Source organism: Macaca thibetana, chromosome 7 (assembly GCF_024542745.1).
Source record: "Macaca thibetana thibetana isolate TM-01 chromosome 7, ASM2454274v1, whole genome shotgun sequence".
NCBI classification, from domain to species: Eukaryota; Metazoa; Chordata; class Mammalia; order Primates; family Cercopithecidae; genus Macaca; species Macaca thibetana.
This window is the reverse complement of record NC_065584.1, coordinates 34550919-34565923: the sequence shown is the minus strand read 5'-3', so window position 1 is coordinate 34565923 and position 15005 is coordinate 34550919. Positions and strand designations below refer to the sequence as shown.

Sequence of the window (15005 nt, the reverse complement as noted above, 5' to 3'; positions counted from 1 at the left end):
GTGCTGTTGGAGATGTCATGTGTACTGCTCAATGATCTGAGTATTAAATGAAGCCTTTTATCATTCACTTTTACAGAGGAAGTGCTCTTCAGAAAAGATTGCGTGATAGAGAAAAGGAAATGGAAGCAGATGAACGAGATAGGAAGAGAGAGAAGGAGGAGCTTGAGGAAATCAGGCAGCGCCTTCTGGCAGAAGGGCATCCAGATCCAGATGCAGAGCTCCAGAGGGTAAGATACTATACACCATCCACATGATTTTGTTTTAAGGTTATCATGTCATCTTAAAGCCAACTATGATGCAGTTTAATTTATAGTTAAGGGAAATGCATTTTATGCTCCATGTAACGTGCTATTTTGTGGAACGTTATTAGTACTTTAATTACACAAGTTGTCAGTATTAGTTGATTTACAACTTCATTCTAAACATCCTGCGGATGTCTTATTCATTTGTTTTCTATGTATGTCTTTTTTTTTTTTTAATGGAGTCTGGCTCTGTCTTCCCAGGCAGGAGTGCAGTGGTGCGATCTCAGCTCACTGCAACCTCTGCCTCCTGGGTTCAAGTTATTCTCCTGGCTCAACTACCCAAATAGTTGGGATTACAGGTGCCCGCCACCACGCCCAGCTAATTTTTGTATTGTTAGTTGGAGACAGGGTTTCACCATGTTGGCCAGGCTGGTCTACCTCAAGTGATCACTGGCCTCGGCCTCCCAAAGTACTGGGATTACAGGCATGAGCCACTGCACCTGGCCATTCTATTGTATGTCTTTTTTTTTTTTTTTTTTTTTTTGAGACGGAGTCTCACTCTGTCGCCCAGGCTGGAGTGCAGTGGCTGGATCTCAGCTCACTGCAAGCTCCACCTCCCCAGTTTACGCCATTCTCCTGCCTCAGCCTCCCGAGTAGCTGGGACTACAGGTGCCCGCCACCTCGCTCGGCTATTTTTTTTGTATTTTTTTAGTAGAGACGGGGTTTCACCATGTTAGCCAGGATGGTCTCGATCTCCTGACCTCGTGATCTGCCCGCCTCGGCCTCCCAAAGTGCTGGGATTACAGGCTTGAGCCACTGCGCCCGGCCTATTGTATGTCTTCTAATGCCACTTTGCTAGAATCTGTTATTTCTATAGTTGAACCTGTTCTTCCTATAATTTGCTCTGACACTTACTTTCTGTGATTTAAATTCCTTCTCTATTGCCATTCAAAGTATTTTGTTTTTATTTATTTATTTTGAGATGGAGTTTCACTCTTGTTACCCAGCCTGGAGTGCAATGGGTGTGATCTCGGCTCACTACAATCTCTGCCTCCCGGGTTCAAGCGATTCTCCTGCCTCAGCCTCTGGAGTAGCTGGGATTGTCTAATTTTTTATGTTTTCTTAGTAGAGACAGGGGTTCACCATGTTGTCCAGGCTGGTCTCGAACTCCTGACCTCAGGTGATCCACCCGCCTCGGCCTCCCAAAGTGCTGCTGGCATTACTGGCGTGAGCCACCGCACCCGGCCAGTATTTTGTTTTTAAAATAAAGCTGTTTCCTTTTTTGTTTTTTGTTTTTTTTTTTTTTTGTTTTTGAGATGGAGTCTCGCTCTCTTGCCCACACTGGAGTGCAATAGTGTGATCTCTGCTCACTGCAGCCCCTGACTCCTGGGTTCAAGGAATTCTTCTGCCTCAGGTACCCAAGTAGCTGGTTAGTATTAGGGATTACAGGTGCATGCCACCTTGCCTGGCTAATTTTTGTATTTGTATTTGTATTTTTATTTTTATTTTTTTTGAGACGGAGTCTCGCTGTGTCGCTCAGGCTGGAGTGCAGTGGCCGGATCTCAGCTCACTGCAAGCTCCGCCTCCTGGGTTCACGCCATTCTCCTGCCTCAGCCTCCCATGTAGCTGGGACTACAGGCGCCCGCCACCTTGCCCGGCTAATTTTTTGTATCTTTTAGTAGAGACGGGGTTTCACCGTGTTAGCCAGGATGGTCTCGATCTCCTAACCTCGTGATCTGCCCGTCTCGGCCTCCCAAAGTGCTGGGATTACAGGCTTGAGCCACCGCGCCCGGCCTGTATTTTTATTTTTATTTATTTATTTTTTTGAGACGGGGTCTCGTTCTGTCGCCCAGGCTGGAGTACAGTGGTGTCATCTTGGCTCACTGCAAACTCCGCTTCCCAGGCTCCAGGAATTCTCTTGCCTCAGCCTCCCGAGTAGCTGGGATTACAGGCATGCGCCACCACTCCTGACTAATTTTTGTATTTTTAGTGGCAACGGGGTTTTACCATGTTGATCAGGCTAGTCTTGAACTCCTGACCCCAAGTGATCCGCCCATCTTGGCCTGCCAGAGTCCTGGGATTACAGGCGCGAACCACCGTGCCCGGCCTTTTTTTTTTCCTGAGACAGAGTCTGGCTTTGTTGCCTAGGCTAGAGTGCAGTGGTGGAATCTTGGTTCACTGCACCCTCTGCCTCCTGGGCTCAAGTGGTCCTCAGGCCTCTACCTCCTGAGTGTCTGGGACACTTACAAGTATGAGCAGAGTGCCTAACTTCTTTATACTTTTTTGTAGAGATGGGGTTTTCCTGTTTTACCCAGGTTTGAGCCACTGCCCATGTCCTTTTTTTTTTCTTTTTCTTTTTCTTTTTTTTTGAGATGGAGTCTTGCTCTGTTGCCCAGGCTGTAGTGCAATTCTGCGAGGCTCACTGCAACCTCCACCTCCCAGGTTCAAGCGATTCTCCTGCCTCAGCTTCCTGAGTAGCTAGGATTACAGTCTCACACCACCACACTTGGCTAATTTTTGTATTTTCAGTAGAGACAGGGTTTCACCATGTTGGCCAAGCTGGTCTCAAACTCCTGACCTCAGGTGATCTGCCTGCCGCGGCCTCCCAAAGTGCTGGGATTACAGGCGTGAGCCACCACGCCTGGCTTTTTCTCTTTTCATAAAGACATTTTACAAGAGATAATGTAAAACAAAAATCAAGTTGAATGGTGTAGAGTTGTAGTTAATCAGATTATTGTTTTGGTTTTAGATGGAACAAGAGGCTGAGAGGCGCAGGCAGCCACAAATAAAGCAAGAGCCAGAATCAGAAGAGGAGGAAGAAGAAAAGCAAGAAAAAGAAGAAAAACGAGAAGAACCCATGGAAGAGGAAGAGGAGCCAGAGCAAAAGCCTTGTCTGAAACCTACTCTGAGGCCCATCAGCTCTGCTCCGTCTGTTTCCTCTGCCAGTGGCAATGCAACACCTAACACTCCTGGAGATGAGTCTCCCTGTGGTATTATTATTCCTCATGAAAACTCACCAGATCAACAGCAACCTGAGGAGCATAGGCCAAAAATAGGACTAAGTCTTAAACTGGGTACGTTAGCATTTCCTTCCTTCTTTATTTTCTTCCCTTCACCCCTGCAAATACCTGTATTGTGCTTTAAGGAAAAAAATATATATTTTTGCTTGGTTAGGTAGATAGAAGATTACTAAAAAATGCCTTTCTAGCTCACGATTGTTTTCATAGTTTTACTAGTGCTCCTATATCTGCAGCTGCCTCGAGTTCTGAGAAGAAGTGAAAAGTTTAATTTTCTAGCACTTGTGAGTAGTGAGTTATTTTTTACAGTTGGGATCTTTCTCTAAGATTTGTGGAAGTATATTTTGCATTGCTTTTGAGGGATGGTGGGTTGTAAAATGAAACATTTGGAAATTAAGTCATCATGCTAAGAGAGTGTTTTTACTGTAGGTGCTTCCAATAGTCCTGGTCAGCCTAATTCTGTGAAGAGAAAGAAACTGCCTGTAGATAGTGTCTTTAACAAATTTGAGGATGAAGACAGTGATGACGTACCCCGAAAAAGGAAACTGGTTCCCTTGGATTATGGTGAAGATGATAAAAATGCAGCCAAAGGCACTGTAAACACTGAAGAAAAGCGTAAACACATTAAGAGTCTCATTGAGAAAATCCCTACAGCCAAACCTGAACTCTTCGCTTATCCCCTGGATTGGTCTATTGTGGATTCTGTGAGTAGGAAATTATATTTCATCATGTTATTGGGAACAGTTGGAATATGCCATAAAAATTCATTTGAAGGAAAAAAAACCTCGTTTGATTCTATTAATGTCAAATAAGTAGGGATGATCATCTTGACACCAACTCAATGCCATGGTCAAGAAATTAGTAATAATGGAAAATTTTTTGGTGGTACTTGAAGACTTATTAAAAGCAGATGATTGTATCTTGATACATATCTGTCTTAGTTCAACTTGTGAATTAACATATTTTAGTCTCAGGAAAAATCATGAAGCTTTAATAACTGTGATTGCAAGTTACAATTCTTTAATTCAGTAACCATGCTTTGTTTTGTAGATACTGATGGAACGTCGAATTAGACCATGGATTAATAAGAAAATCATAGAATATATAGGTGAAGAGGAAGCTACATTAGTTGATTTTGTTTGTTCTAAGGTTAGTCTTCTATTCTCTTCCATGCCAGCTTTTATTTTATATATTAAAATATTAGACACTTTTTAAAAGAGCAGAAATTTTACAGAGTCAAGTTGCATGATGGTTTAGGTTCAATTAAGTGATTTATATCTGCTTTTTAGAAGTTATTTTTATTTTTGGTGTGTTTCATTATTCACTGCAGTGGATGCAGATTTATGTCTGTTTTAATGAACCCTTCCATCTAACTTCAGACTCTGCACACCACGTGTTCTTCTTTCTGTGGGTTAAGGAGGGTGGAATTGCTGGTTACTGCCAATTGTGTGCTCTCTTTCTGCCCCTGAGAATGCTATGCCATCTTCTTCTTGTCTTGGTTAGAATAATTATGTTGAGATTTTATGTACATAGCCAGTAGCTTTTGCTATCAACTCCTTTGTCAGTCACCCATCCTTTGGATAGGATGAAAATAGTTCGTTTCGTATCATAGTAACGATCAGTGTTTATTGACTGACAGGCTGTGTTCTCGGCAGATATTGTGTTTTGTTTGTTTTTTGTTGTTGTTGCTGTTTTTTGTTTTGAGTCGGAGTTTTGCTTTGTCCCCCACGCTGGAGTGCAGTGGCGCAATCATGGCTCACTGCAGCTTTGAATGCCCAGCCTAAAGTGATCCTCCTGCCTTAGGATCCTGAGAAGCCGGAACTATAGGCACATGCCACCACACCCTGCTAATTTTTTTTTTTTTCTTTCTTTCTTTCTTTTTTTTAAAATTATACTTTAAATTCTGGGGTACATATGCAGAATGTGCAGGTTTGTTACATAGGTGTAACATGGTGGTTTGCTACACCCATCAACCCATCATTTACATTAGGTATTTCTCCTAATGTTCTCCCTCCCTTAGCCCCCAACTCCGCCACAGGCCCAGCTGTGTGATGTTCCCTTCCCTGTGTCCATGTGTTTTCATTGTTCAGCTCCCACTTGTGAGTGAGAACATGCAGTGTTTGGTTTACACCAGGCTAATTTTTTATATTTTTAGTAGAGACGGGGTTTCACCACATTGGCCAGGCTGGTCTCGAACTCCTGACCTCAAGTGATCTGCCCGCGTTGGCCTCCCAAAGTGCAGGGATTACAAGGCGTGAGCCATCACGCTAGCTGAAGATAAAGTTCTATAAAATGTTAGCAAAGTGGTGGCCCAAGCCTTGTAATTCCTGCACTTTGGGAGGCCAACGGGGCAGAACACTTGTGGTCACAAGTTCGAGACCAGCCTGGCCGACATGGTAAAACCCCGTCTTTACTAAAAAGTCAAAAATAGGGTGAGCATGATGGTGGGCCCCTGTATTCCCAGCTACTCTGGAGGCTGAGGCAGGAGAATCACTTGAACCCGGGAGGTGGAGGTTGAAGTGAGCTGTGATCACGCCATTGCACTCCAGCCTGTGCGATAAGAGTAAAGCTCTGTCTCAAAAAAAAAAAAAAAAAAACTTCTTTTAACATAACACTGTTAGAATGTGTCTGTCATGAATGTTATACCCATTTTATACATGAAGAAATTGAGGTTTAAGGAGAAGTTGTGTCTTGGCTATGTTGTATACTGAGTCTAGCCTCTGAAACCCATGCTCTTAACCACTAAGGTATATCTTCCCATTGTCTCCTGAAAACATAGTCTTAACTTTAATAGAACAGTTAACATAGTAGAAACACCGTATTTCTATAAAGGTATAGCTAAGGTATTTTTCTGCTAGCAGTGCTCTTTTGATATGAACAGTAAATTTACTCTGCCTTCTCTAACTTGTAATTATTGTGGCATTAAAACTTGTGTCAAGGCCGGGCGCGGTGGCTCATGCCTGTAATCCCAGTACTTCGGGAGGCTGAGGCGGGCAGATCACGAGGTCAGGAGATTGAGACCATCCTGGCTAACATCTTGGCTAACACGGTGAAACCCCATCTCTACTAAAAATACAAAAAATTAGCCGGGCTTGGTGGCAGGCACTTGTAGTCCCAGCTACTTGGGAGGCTGAGGCAGGAGAATGGCGTAAACCCAGAAGGCGGAGCTTGCAGTGAGCTGAGATAGCATCACTGCGCCTGGGTGACAGAGCAGGATTCCGTCTCAAAAAAAAAAAAAAAAAAAACTTGTGTCAGATTTGACTTAAAATTAGACTACAGACAGCTATAGAGATTAAGATTCCAGGTTTTGGTGCCTCTTTCATTGAAGAATGATATTCTGAAAATTAAAACATTTATAGAATGGTTCCTTAGTCACAAGAAACTCCTGTCTGAATTTGAGGATTCATACCTTAAAATTTCTTGACTATATTGTTAATTTTTATTTATTTTTAATGTGACAATTATTTTTCTCTTTTAGGTTATGGCTCATAGTTCACCCCAGAGCATTTTAGATGATGTTGCTATGGTAAGTTAGAAATTCACTATTTTTATTTCTTTTAATTAAAAAAAAAAAAAATTTTTTTTTGTCTTAAAATATAGATGGGGTCTCACTATGTTGCCCAGGGTAGTCTTGAATTCCTAGGCTCAAGTGATCCTTCTGCCTCAGCCTCACAGAGTGTTGAGATTACAGACATGAGCCACTACACCTGGCCAGAAATGCACTATTATTAATATTTTAATTAACATCTATATAAACTCACTTTTGAATTTGATTCACTTCCTGCCTTTGTTCCAGAATCTTTTTTAGGCCTGAATTAAAACTTGAGGGGCTGAGTGCAGTGGCTCATGCCTGTGATCCCAGTACTTTGGGATACTGAGGTGGGTGAATCACAAGGTCAAAAGATCGAGACCATCCTGACCAACATGGTGAAACCCTGTCTCTATGAAAAATACAAAAATTAGCTGTGCATGGTGGCGTGCGCCTGTATTCCCAGCTACTCGGGGAGGCTGAGGCAGGAGAATCACTTGTACCTGTGAGGTGGAGGTTGCAGTGAGCCGAGATTGCACCACTGCACTCCAGCCTGGTGACAGAGTGAGACCCCATCTCTAAATAAATAAATAGGGCTTTATTCTTTTCCACCAGTTCCATTCATGTTTTCCCTATGCCCAGCACAATGTGCTAGAAGCATAATGTAGAACAAATGACCTGTAGTAGCAGAGAGACAGATATACAGATACTGAAACCTTGATGTACTTGTTTGAATTAGATATGTAGAAACGATAATGGAGGTAGAGGAGATAGAACATCTGATGGCATTGATAGCAGTTAGGTTAAGCATCACAGGGATTACCACAGAAACTGAGACATGTAGTTGTGTGTGTGTATGTGTGTGTGTTTTTTAAGTTGGATACATGTGCAGTTTTGTTACGTAGGTAAACTTGTGCCTGGGGGTTTGTTGAACAGATTATTTCATCGCCCAGGTATTAAGCCTAGTAGTCATTAGTTATTTTTCCTGATCCTCTCCCTCCTGCCACCCTCCACCCTACGATAGGCCACCTTGTGTGTTGTTCCCCTCTCTTGGTTCATGTTTTCTCATCATTTAGCTCCCACTTATAAGTGAGAACATGCTGTATTTGGTTTTCTGTTCCTGTGTTAGTTTGCTAAGGATAGTGGCCTCCAGTTCCATCCATGACCCTGTAAAGGACACTATTTCCTTCTTTTTGGCCACAAGGTTGTATATATATGCTGGTTTTTGGACAGGTATCCAAACACTTGTTGTACTGACAGTGAATGTCAAATCCTCGTTGCATTTAATTTGGGATTACAGTCAGTGGTAGCATGTAGTTAACACTGATTTTGTGAAACAAGGAAAGGAGAAGATAATTGATGGTAAAGGTTGAGCAAGAGATTGAATGAACTATGATCTCCAAGTTAGGAAGAGAAGAAAATAATACCTGAATGGAGCTGGTGGTTTGAATGAATTAAGGACTAGTGATTCCAGTGAAGTTGTTGAAGGTGAATTGTAATAAAACAACTGAAAGAAGAGGTTATGGTCAAGAGTGTAGAAAGTTCAAGTCTGTGGTAGGTCAGTCCAGACGATGGCAAGGTGCACAGTATGACTGTGGGAAATTCCTGGGTATTGGGAGTCAGATTGGAGAGAAATACTGGAAATAGTTGCCAGAGCACTCATTTAAGTGGGGGGAAGATAAGATACTTGCCAGATAGCTGCTCTTGCAATGGATAAGGTGGTGAGAGCTCATGAACGTCCATGGAGTTGTTATTTTTTTTGCCAAGAAAGAAACAGCGAAGACCCACCAGTCATTCCTGTGGAGACTGACATTGAGAGTGAGAGACTGCCCGAGAAGTGCCAGGGCTTTAGGAGACAGAGGAGGTTTTCTGTTAAGAGGAAAACCCTAATTTAGTTGTTGGTGTGTAGTATAAAATAGAACAGGAGTCCAAAGGGCAGAGCGAGAAGGCAGCAATGGGAAGATGAGTAAGTAAGGATCATCAAACATGATATGAAATGGTAGATGACTGGCAGTACTTGCAGTTGGAACTGCCACCAAAGATGTCAGGGAGGGACATAGTGGGGTTTATAGTCAAAAAGAAGAATTGTGAGTTCAAGCTGCTTTGTGGCCAGGCATTTTATGGTGTCTAAAGCCAGATAACATTCTGGTTTTAGAATGTTATTCTGCTGCCTAGCTAGCTTGATGCAGCTGTCGTTTAGAACACCTGATAAAACATTTGTGAAAACTTCATTGCCTCAGAGGAAAGGAGAAATGTGAATAGATTTCAGTCCTTAGGGCTGGATTCTGAACTTTCCTGAAGCTTCCAGCCCTGTTTTTCTTGGAATAGAGGGTGTCCTAGTTAGGCCTGAGTGAAGACATGTTTTAAATGAAACAGTGTTCCAGTGTTTGGCCTCAGCAGAGTTCCTATCACAGTAAAGATTACATGTCAGTGTTAATTTTAGATTTTTTGATCTGTTGTAATACATTGATATTTGGAGTGTATTTAGACCACTGTTTATGATTTTGTGGCTCATTGTTGGTTAGAATGAGAGGAAACCAGTTGAGCTAGTGTTGTCAAACAGCTCCGCTAAAAAGCTCAGGGGCCTTGTAAATATTTCTTGAATAAATGAGGAGACTGAATTTTTAGCCTGAGTACTGTTTTACTCTGAACAAAAGTCTGACTTCTTTCTATTGTATCTTTTTCATTTTATGTAAATTAAATGAAGTTTGGTTGCATTTTGTGCCTACATCTCCCTGAAGTGTGACTCAGATGTGGATTAGTGTTACAACAGAGTTCTTAAACGAAGGTCAAATCTGGCTCATAGAAATCTGATCAAAAGTTCTTTAATTAATTGCCATCATTGAGAAAGCGACAAATTTCTTTTTTTTTTTTAATTTCTTTTGTTTGTTTGAGACAGAGTCTTGCTCTGTTTTTCAGGCTGTATGGAGTGGCAGTGGCATGATCTTGGCTCACTGTAACCTCCACTTCTTGGGTTCAAGCAGTTCTCCTGCCTCAGCCTCCCAAGTAGTTGGGATTACAGGTGCCCACCTCCACGCCTGGCTAATTTTTGTATTTTTGTAGAGACTAAAATTTAGCCACGCCTGGCTAAATTTTGTAATTTTTGTAGAGATGGGTTTCACCATGTTGGCCCGGCTGGTCTCAAACTCCTGACCTCAGGTGATCTGCCCACCTAGGCCTCCCAAAGTGCTGGGATTAGAGGCGTGAGGCACTGTGCCCAGCCTTCTCCTAGGTATTTATTAAGTACTTGTTACATACCAGACACTTTTCAGAGCACTTAACTACATACCATCTCTTTTAATTCCCACTTAGTACCTACTGCTATGGTATGTAGCTACATCCCCTCCGCTTTAGAGATGAGGAAACTGAGGCTCAGGTTAAGTAACCCAACCAAGGACCTATCGCTGAGTAAGAGGCAGCACTGCAGTTTGAACCTATGTAGTCTGACTAGAGAATTTGAACCTATGTAGTCTGACTAGAGATTGAGTACTCTAAATTCCTACCACAAGCCTCCTCTATGAAGACCTGGCAACTCTAGGCCACACTTCTGGAGCACAGTCATAGCTGCCCCCTTTAGAAGGGAGCAGAGTAGTCCATTTCACCTCACAGCAGCCATAATGTAGAGGGCCAGATGTGTGTATGGGATGATGGCAGGAATAGTGATGGGGACACAAGGACCCTAATTCACAAGTAGAGAGGAAGACAATTTCCTTGTCCACCACTGGAAGACTTGTTACTTAGTAGTCATGTGTGCCCCATGATGATGATTGTGTTTGCTTATTCTGTTTACTGTATTCTGAACACTGTACTACTTATATCCTCATTTAATGTTCACTTTAGTGTCGAGTACACAATAAATGCTAGTTAAGATGGCACGGTTGGGCTGTGCACAGCAGCTCAAACCTGTAATCCCAGCACTTTGGAAGACCACGGTGGGCAGATTGCTTGAGCCCAGGAGTTTGAGACCAGCCTGGGCAACACAGGGAGACCCTGTCTCTATTTAAAAAGCACAAAAATGTAGCCAGGAGTAGTGGTGCACACCTCTAGTCCCAGCTACTGGTGAGACTGAGGTGGGAGGATCACTTTAGGCTGGGAGGTCAAGGCTGCAGTGCACCATGATCACGCCACTGTACTCCAGGCTGGGTGACAAGAGAGATCCTGTCTCCAGGGAAAAAAAAAAAGTTTGTGAGGTTGTGTTTTGGGGGATAAATGAAATTCTGTATTGTTATTATGTAATTGTGTATTTGTTTAGTTCTTTTTAAATTACTATGTTCTTTATGAAAAGCATGTGGTTTCCTTGGGAAGTAGTTTTGTCAGACGTGTATAAATGCAGTATCTGTAAAGGTAAAATAAAAGAATAAAAGGGGGATCACAAAAATATTGTACTGTTTGTGTTTAGTAAGCCATGGAATTTTGAATGATTTTTTTTGTTGTTGGTAATTTACATTTACTATTTATTTATTTAGAGACGAGGAGTTTCGCTCTTGTTGCCCAGGCTGGAGTGCAATGACATGATCTTGGCTCACTGCAACCTCCGCCTTCTAGGTTCAAGCGATTCTCCTACCTCAGCCTCCCAAGTAGCTGGGATTACAGGTTCCTGCCACCATACCCAGCTAATTTTTGTATTTTTAGGAGAGATGGGGTTTTGCCATGTTGGCCAGGCTGGTCTTGAACTCTTGACCTCAGGTGATCCGCCTGCCTCAGCCTCCCAAAGTACTGGGATTACAGGTGTGAGCCACTGTGCCCGGCCCATTTACTATTTATTAATAATACATTTCTCACACTGGACAAATTTTCTTTAAGTCATTTTACTGAAAGTAAAACTACTTTCTAAGGAAAACAAATACGTGTTATAAAGAACGTAGTAATTTAAGAAGAACGAAATATACAACTATGTAATAACAATACAGAATCTCATTTATCCCCTCAAAACAACCTTAAAACTTTTTTTTTTTTTTTTGAGATGGAGTCTTGCTCTGTCGCCTAGGCTGGAGTGCAGTGGCGTGATCTTGGCTCACTGCAAGCTCCACCTCCCGGGTTCACGCCATTCTCCTGACTCAGCCTCCCCAGCAGCTGGGAATACAGGCACAGGCTGCCACGCCTGGCTAAGTTTTTATATTTTTAGTAGAGATGGGGTTTCACTGTGTTAGCCAGGATGGTCTCAATCTCCTGACCTTGTTATCTGCCCGCCTCAGTGTCCCAAAGTGCTGGGATTACAGGTGTGAGCCACCGTGCCCCACCACTAAACCAATCTTAACTAGCATTTAAGTAATAAGTGCTTATTGTCAGTGGATAAAAAACTTTATACTGGTCACTGTTGTTGGCAGATGTTGATGATTGCTTCTCTTACATGTGTTGCTGTTTTGTTTCCTCTTTAGGTACTTGATGAAGAAGCAGAAGTTTTTATAGTCAAAATGTGGAGATTATTGATATATGAAACAGAAGCCAAGAAAATTGGTCTTGTGAAGTAAAACTTTTTATATTAAGAGTTCCATTTCAGGTTTCTTCTTCGCCACCCTTTTAAGGACTTTGAATTTTTCTTTGTCTTTGAAGACATTGTGAGATTTGTAATTTTTTTTTATTGTAGAAAATGTGAATTTTTTGGTCCTCTAATTTGTTGTTGCCCTGTGTACTCCCTTGGTTGTAAAGTCATCTGAATCCTTGGTTCTCTTTATACTCTCCAGGTACAAATTACTGGTATGTTTTATAAGCCGCAGCTACTGTACACAGCCTATCTAATAATAATCTTGTTCTGCTGATTTGTTTCTTGTAAATATTAAAACGACTCCCCAATTATTTTGCAGAATTGCACTTAATATTGAAATGTACTGTATAGGAACCAACATGAACAATTTTAATTGAAAACACCAGTCATAAACTATTAACCACTCCCACTCTCTTTTGATCAGAAATGGCAAGCCCTTGTGAAGGCATGGAGTTTAAAATTGGAATGCAAAAATTAGCAGACAATCCATTCCTACTGTATTTCTGTATGAATGTGTTTGTGAATGTATGTGTAAAAGTCTTTCTTTTCCCTAATTTGCTTTGGTGGGGTCCTTAAAACATTTCCTAACTAAAGAATAGAATTGTAAAGGAAAAATGATATTGTTCCAGCCTAAAATGTCTGTTATAATTAGGTTATTAGTTTCCCAGAGCATGGTATTCTCGTATCGTGAGCAATAGTCTGCTAACTGGATGGGGTTTTCTTTTTAATAAGCTGGCTGCATCAGCTTCTCTTTTAAAGGAATGTGGATCATAGTGATTTTTCCCTTTAATTTTATTGCTCAGAAATGAGGCATATCCTAAAATACTGGAGAGTTGTATTAAATGGATTTTTGCACTAATTGGTCCTTAGTTGAAATCTATTATATCCCTTTATTTAACAAAAAATTCATCACACCAAAAGTATAAGTGAAAACCCCCTTTAAAACAAAACAAAAAAATGAAGTAAAATTAGGCAAATTGACAGACAATGAGAGTTTTACAAACATGATAGGTATTCTGCTCGGCAATTTGTAAGTTTACATCTTATTTAAGGATAAAGGTAAATCATTCAAGGCAGTTACCAACCACTAACTTTTTGTTTTCATTTTTGTCTTGTAGAAGGTTTGTATCTTGTTTTACCTTGGCTCATTAGTGTTTAAAACTATACTGATGATGTGCTGAGATAAATTCCTGGGGCTTTCTTTGTTGTAGATCAGAATTTCACCAGGGAGTAAAATTACCTGAAAATGTAACAAGTTTTAAACAGCTTTTCACACAAATTAGATGCAGCTGTTCCCATGTCTGAATACTTATTTAAAAGAAAGGTAAAGATTGGCCTGTTAGAAAAGCATAATGTGAGCTTTGGATTACTGGATTTTTTTTTTTTTTTTTTTTAAACACACCTCGAGAGGACATTTGAAAACACTGTTCTTACCCTCGAACCCTGATGTGGTTCCATTATGTAAATATTTCAAATATTAAAAATGTATATATTTGATCCTGGGGACTCATGTTCTTTCAGAATCATGTAAATAAATGGCATCATGTTGTAATTGTGTGGTGCATACTAGAAAACTTAAAAATATGGGCTGAATTTTTTATGGACTTGATTTTTATGACTATTGGTATCTAAAGGTCAAGGAAGCCATTTACATTATTTTGGATGAATCTGCTATACATCTATGGAAATGCCTCTTTTTTATTTTAAATTCTGGTTTCTCGACGGAAAATTTCAGAAAAGATGCCCTTTGCCATTTTCGTTTATTTTTCAGTCTTTTCTCAGACACACCCCCAGCCTAAGACCTTGTTCCAGCAGTTTATTGTGTCTGTCTTTTCTTTTTGTTTTTCTTTTTTGTTGTTGTTGAGACGGAGTCTCGCTCTGTCGCCCAGGCTGGAGTGCAGTGGCTAGATCTCAGCTCACTGCAAGCTCCGCCTCCCGGGTTTACGCCATTCTCCTGCCTCAGCCTCCCATGTAGCTGGGACTACAGGCGCCCACCACCTTGCCCGGCTAGTTTTTTGTATTTTTTTAGTAGAGACGGGGTTTCACTGTGTTAGCCAGGATGGTCTCGATCTCCTGACCTCGTGATCTGCCCGTCTCGGCCTCCCAAAGTGCTGGGATTACAGGCTTGAGCCACCACACCTGGCCATGTCTGTCTTTTCTTAACGTACTGCACAGTTGCTGTTTCTAAGGCATCATATTATGTTGTTTTTATTTAGCCACTATTAACATGAAGGTTTATTCAGGTAGATTTGATTTTCTTTGCTTGGTTTCTTCTCCTGCTCTGTCAACTATACTTATCTTAAAGGGCCACTCTAAAAACAAGGGAGATCTCTTAATCTGAAACCTTTGGGGAGATGTACTGTGTACTGCATAACATCTCCAGTGAGGTTTGCGGCAGGACCTCAACTAAATAAATGAATTTGTGCAAGTTCGTATATTAAAGTTTCGGCAGCAGAGTGAAAATTGTTATAATAAATGTGGTAGAAACTGTTAATCGCTTAATGCCAGTTTAAATCATGTTTTGTAACCAAGCTTCAGTAAAAGCCTTTAGATTGTCAGAGTTGCTTGTTTTTTAGAATTGTATATATAAAGAATTAGCCATTAAACAGGCATATTCTAGTGTCTGGAAATACACATCAGAAATTTCTATTAAGTTGCTTGAACTTTGTGGGTTAATTTTACCATAAACCCATGAATTAATTTTAGTTTGAAAACCTTATACAGTATGAATT

General features: G+C 41.1%; 1 protein-coding gene across 1 annotated transcript in view; it reads left to right on the top strand.

Moving 5' to 3' along the window:
* Positions 1 to 13825, top strand: part of RBM25 (RNA binding motif protein 25) — a 67066-nt gene extending 53241 nt beyond the window's left edge. Inside the window, exons 14-19 of the mRNA XM_050798690.1 lie at positions 77 to 227; positions 2992 to 3316; positions 3689 to 3963; positions 4310 to 4408; positions 6738 to 6785; positions 12167 to 13825. Coding sequence (XP_050654647.1) covers positions 77 to 227; positions 2992 to 3316; positions 3689 to 3963; positions 4310 to 4408; positions 6738 to 6785; positions 12167 to 12259 — 991 coding nt within the window. The 3' untranslated portion in view covers positions 12260 to 13825. The remainder of the gene's footprint in view (positions 1 to 76; positions 228 to 2991; positions 3317 to 3688; positions 3964 to 4309; positions 4409 to 6737; positions 6786 to 12166) is intronic.
* Positions 13826 to 15005: the final 1180 nt, after the last annotated feature.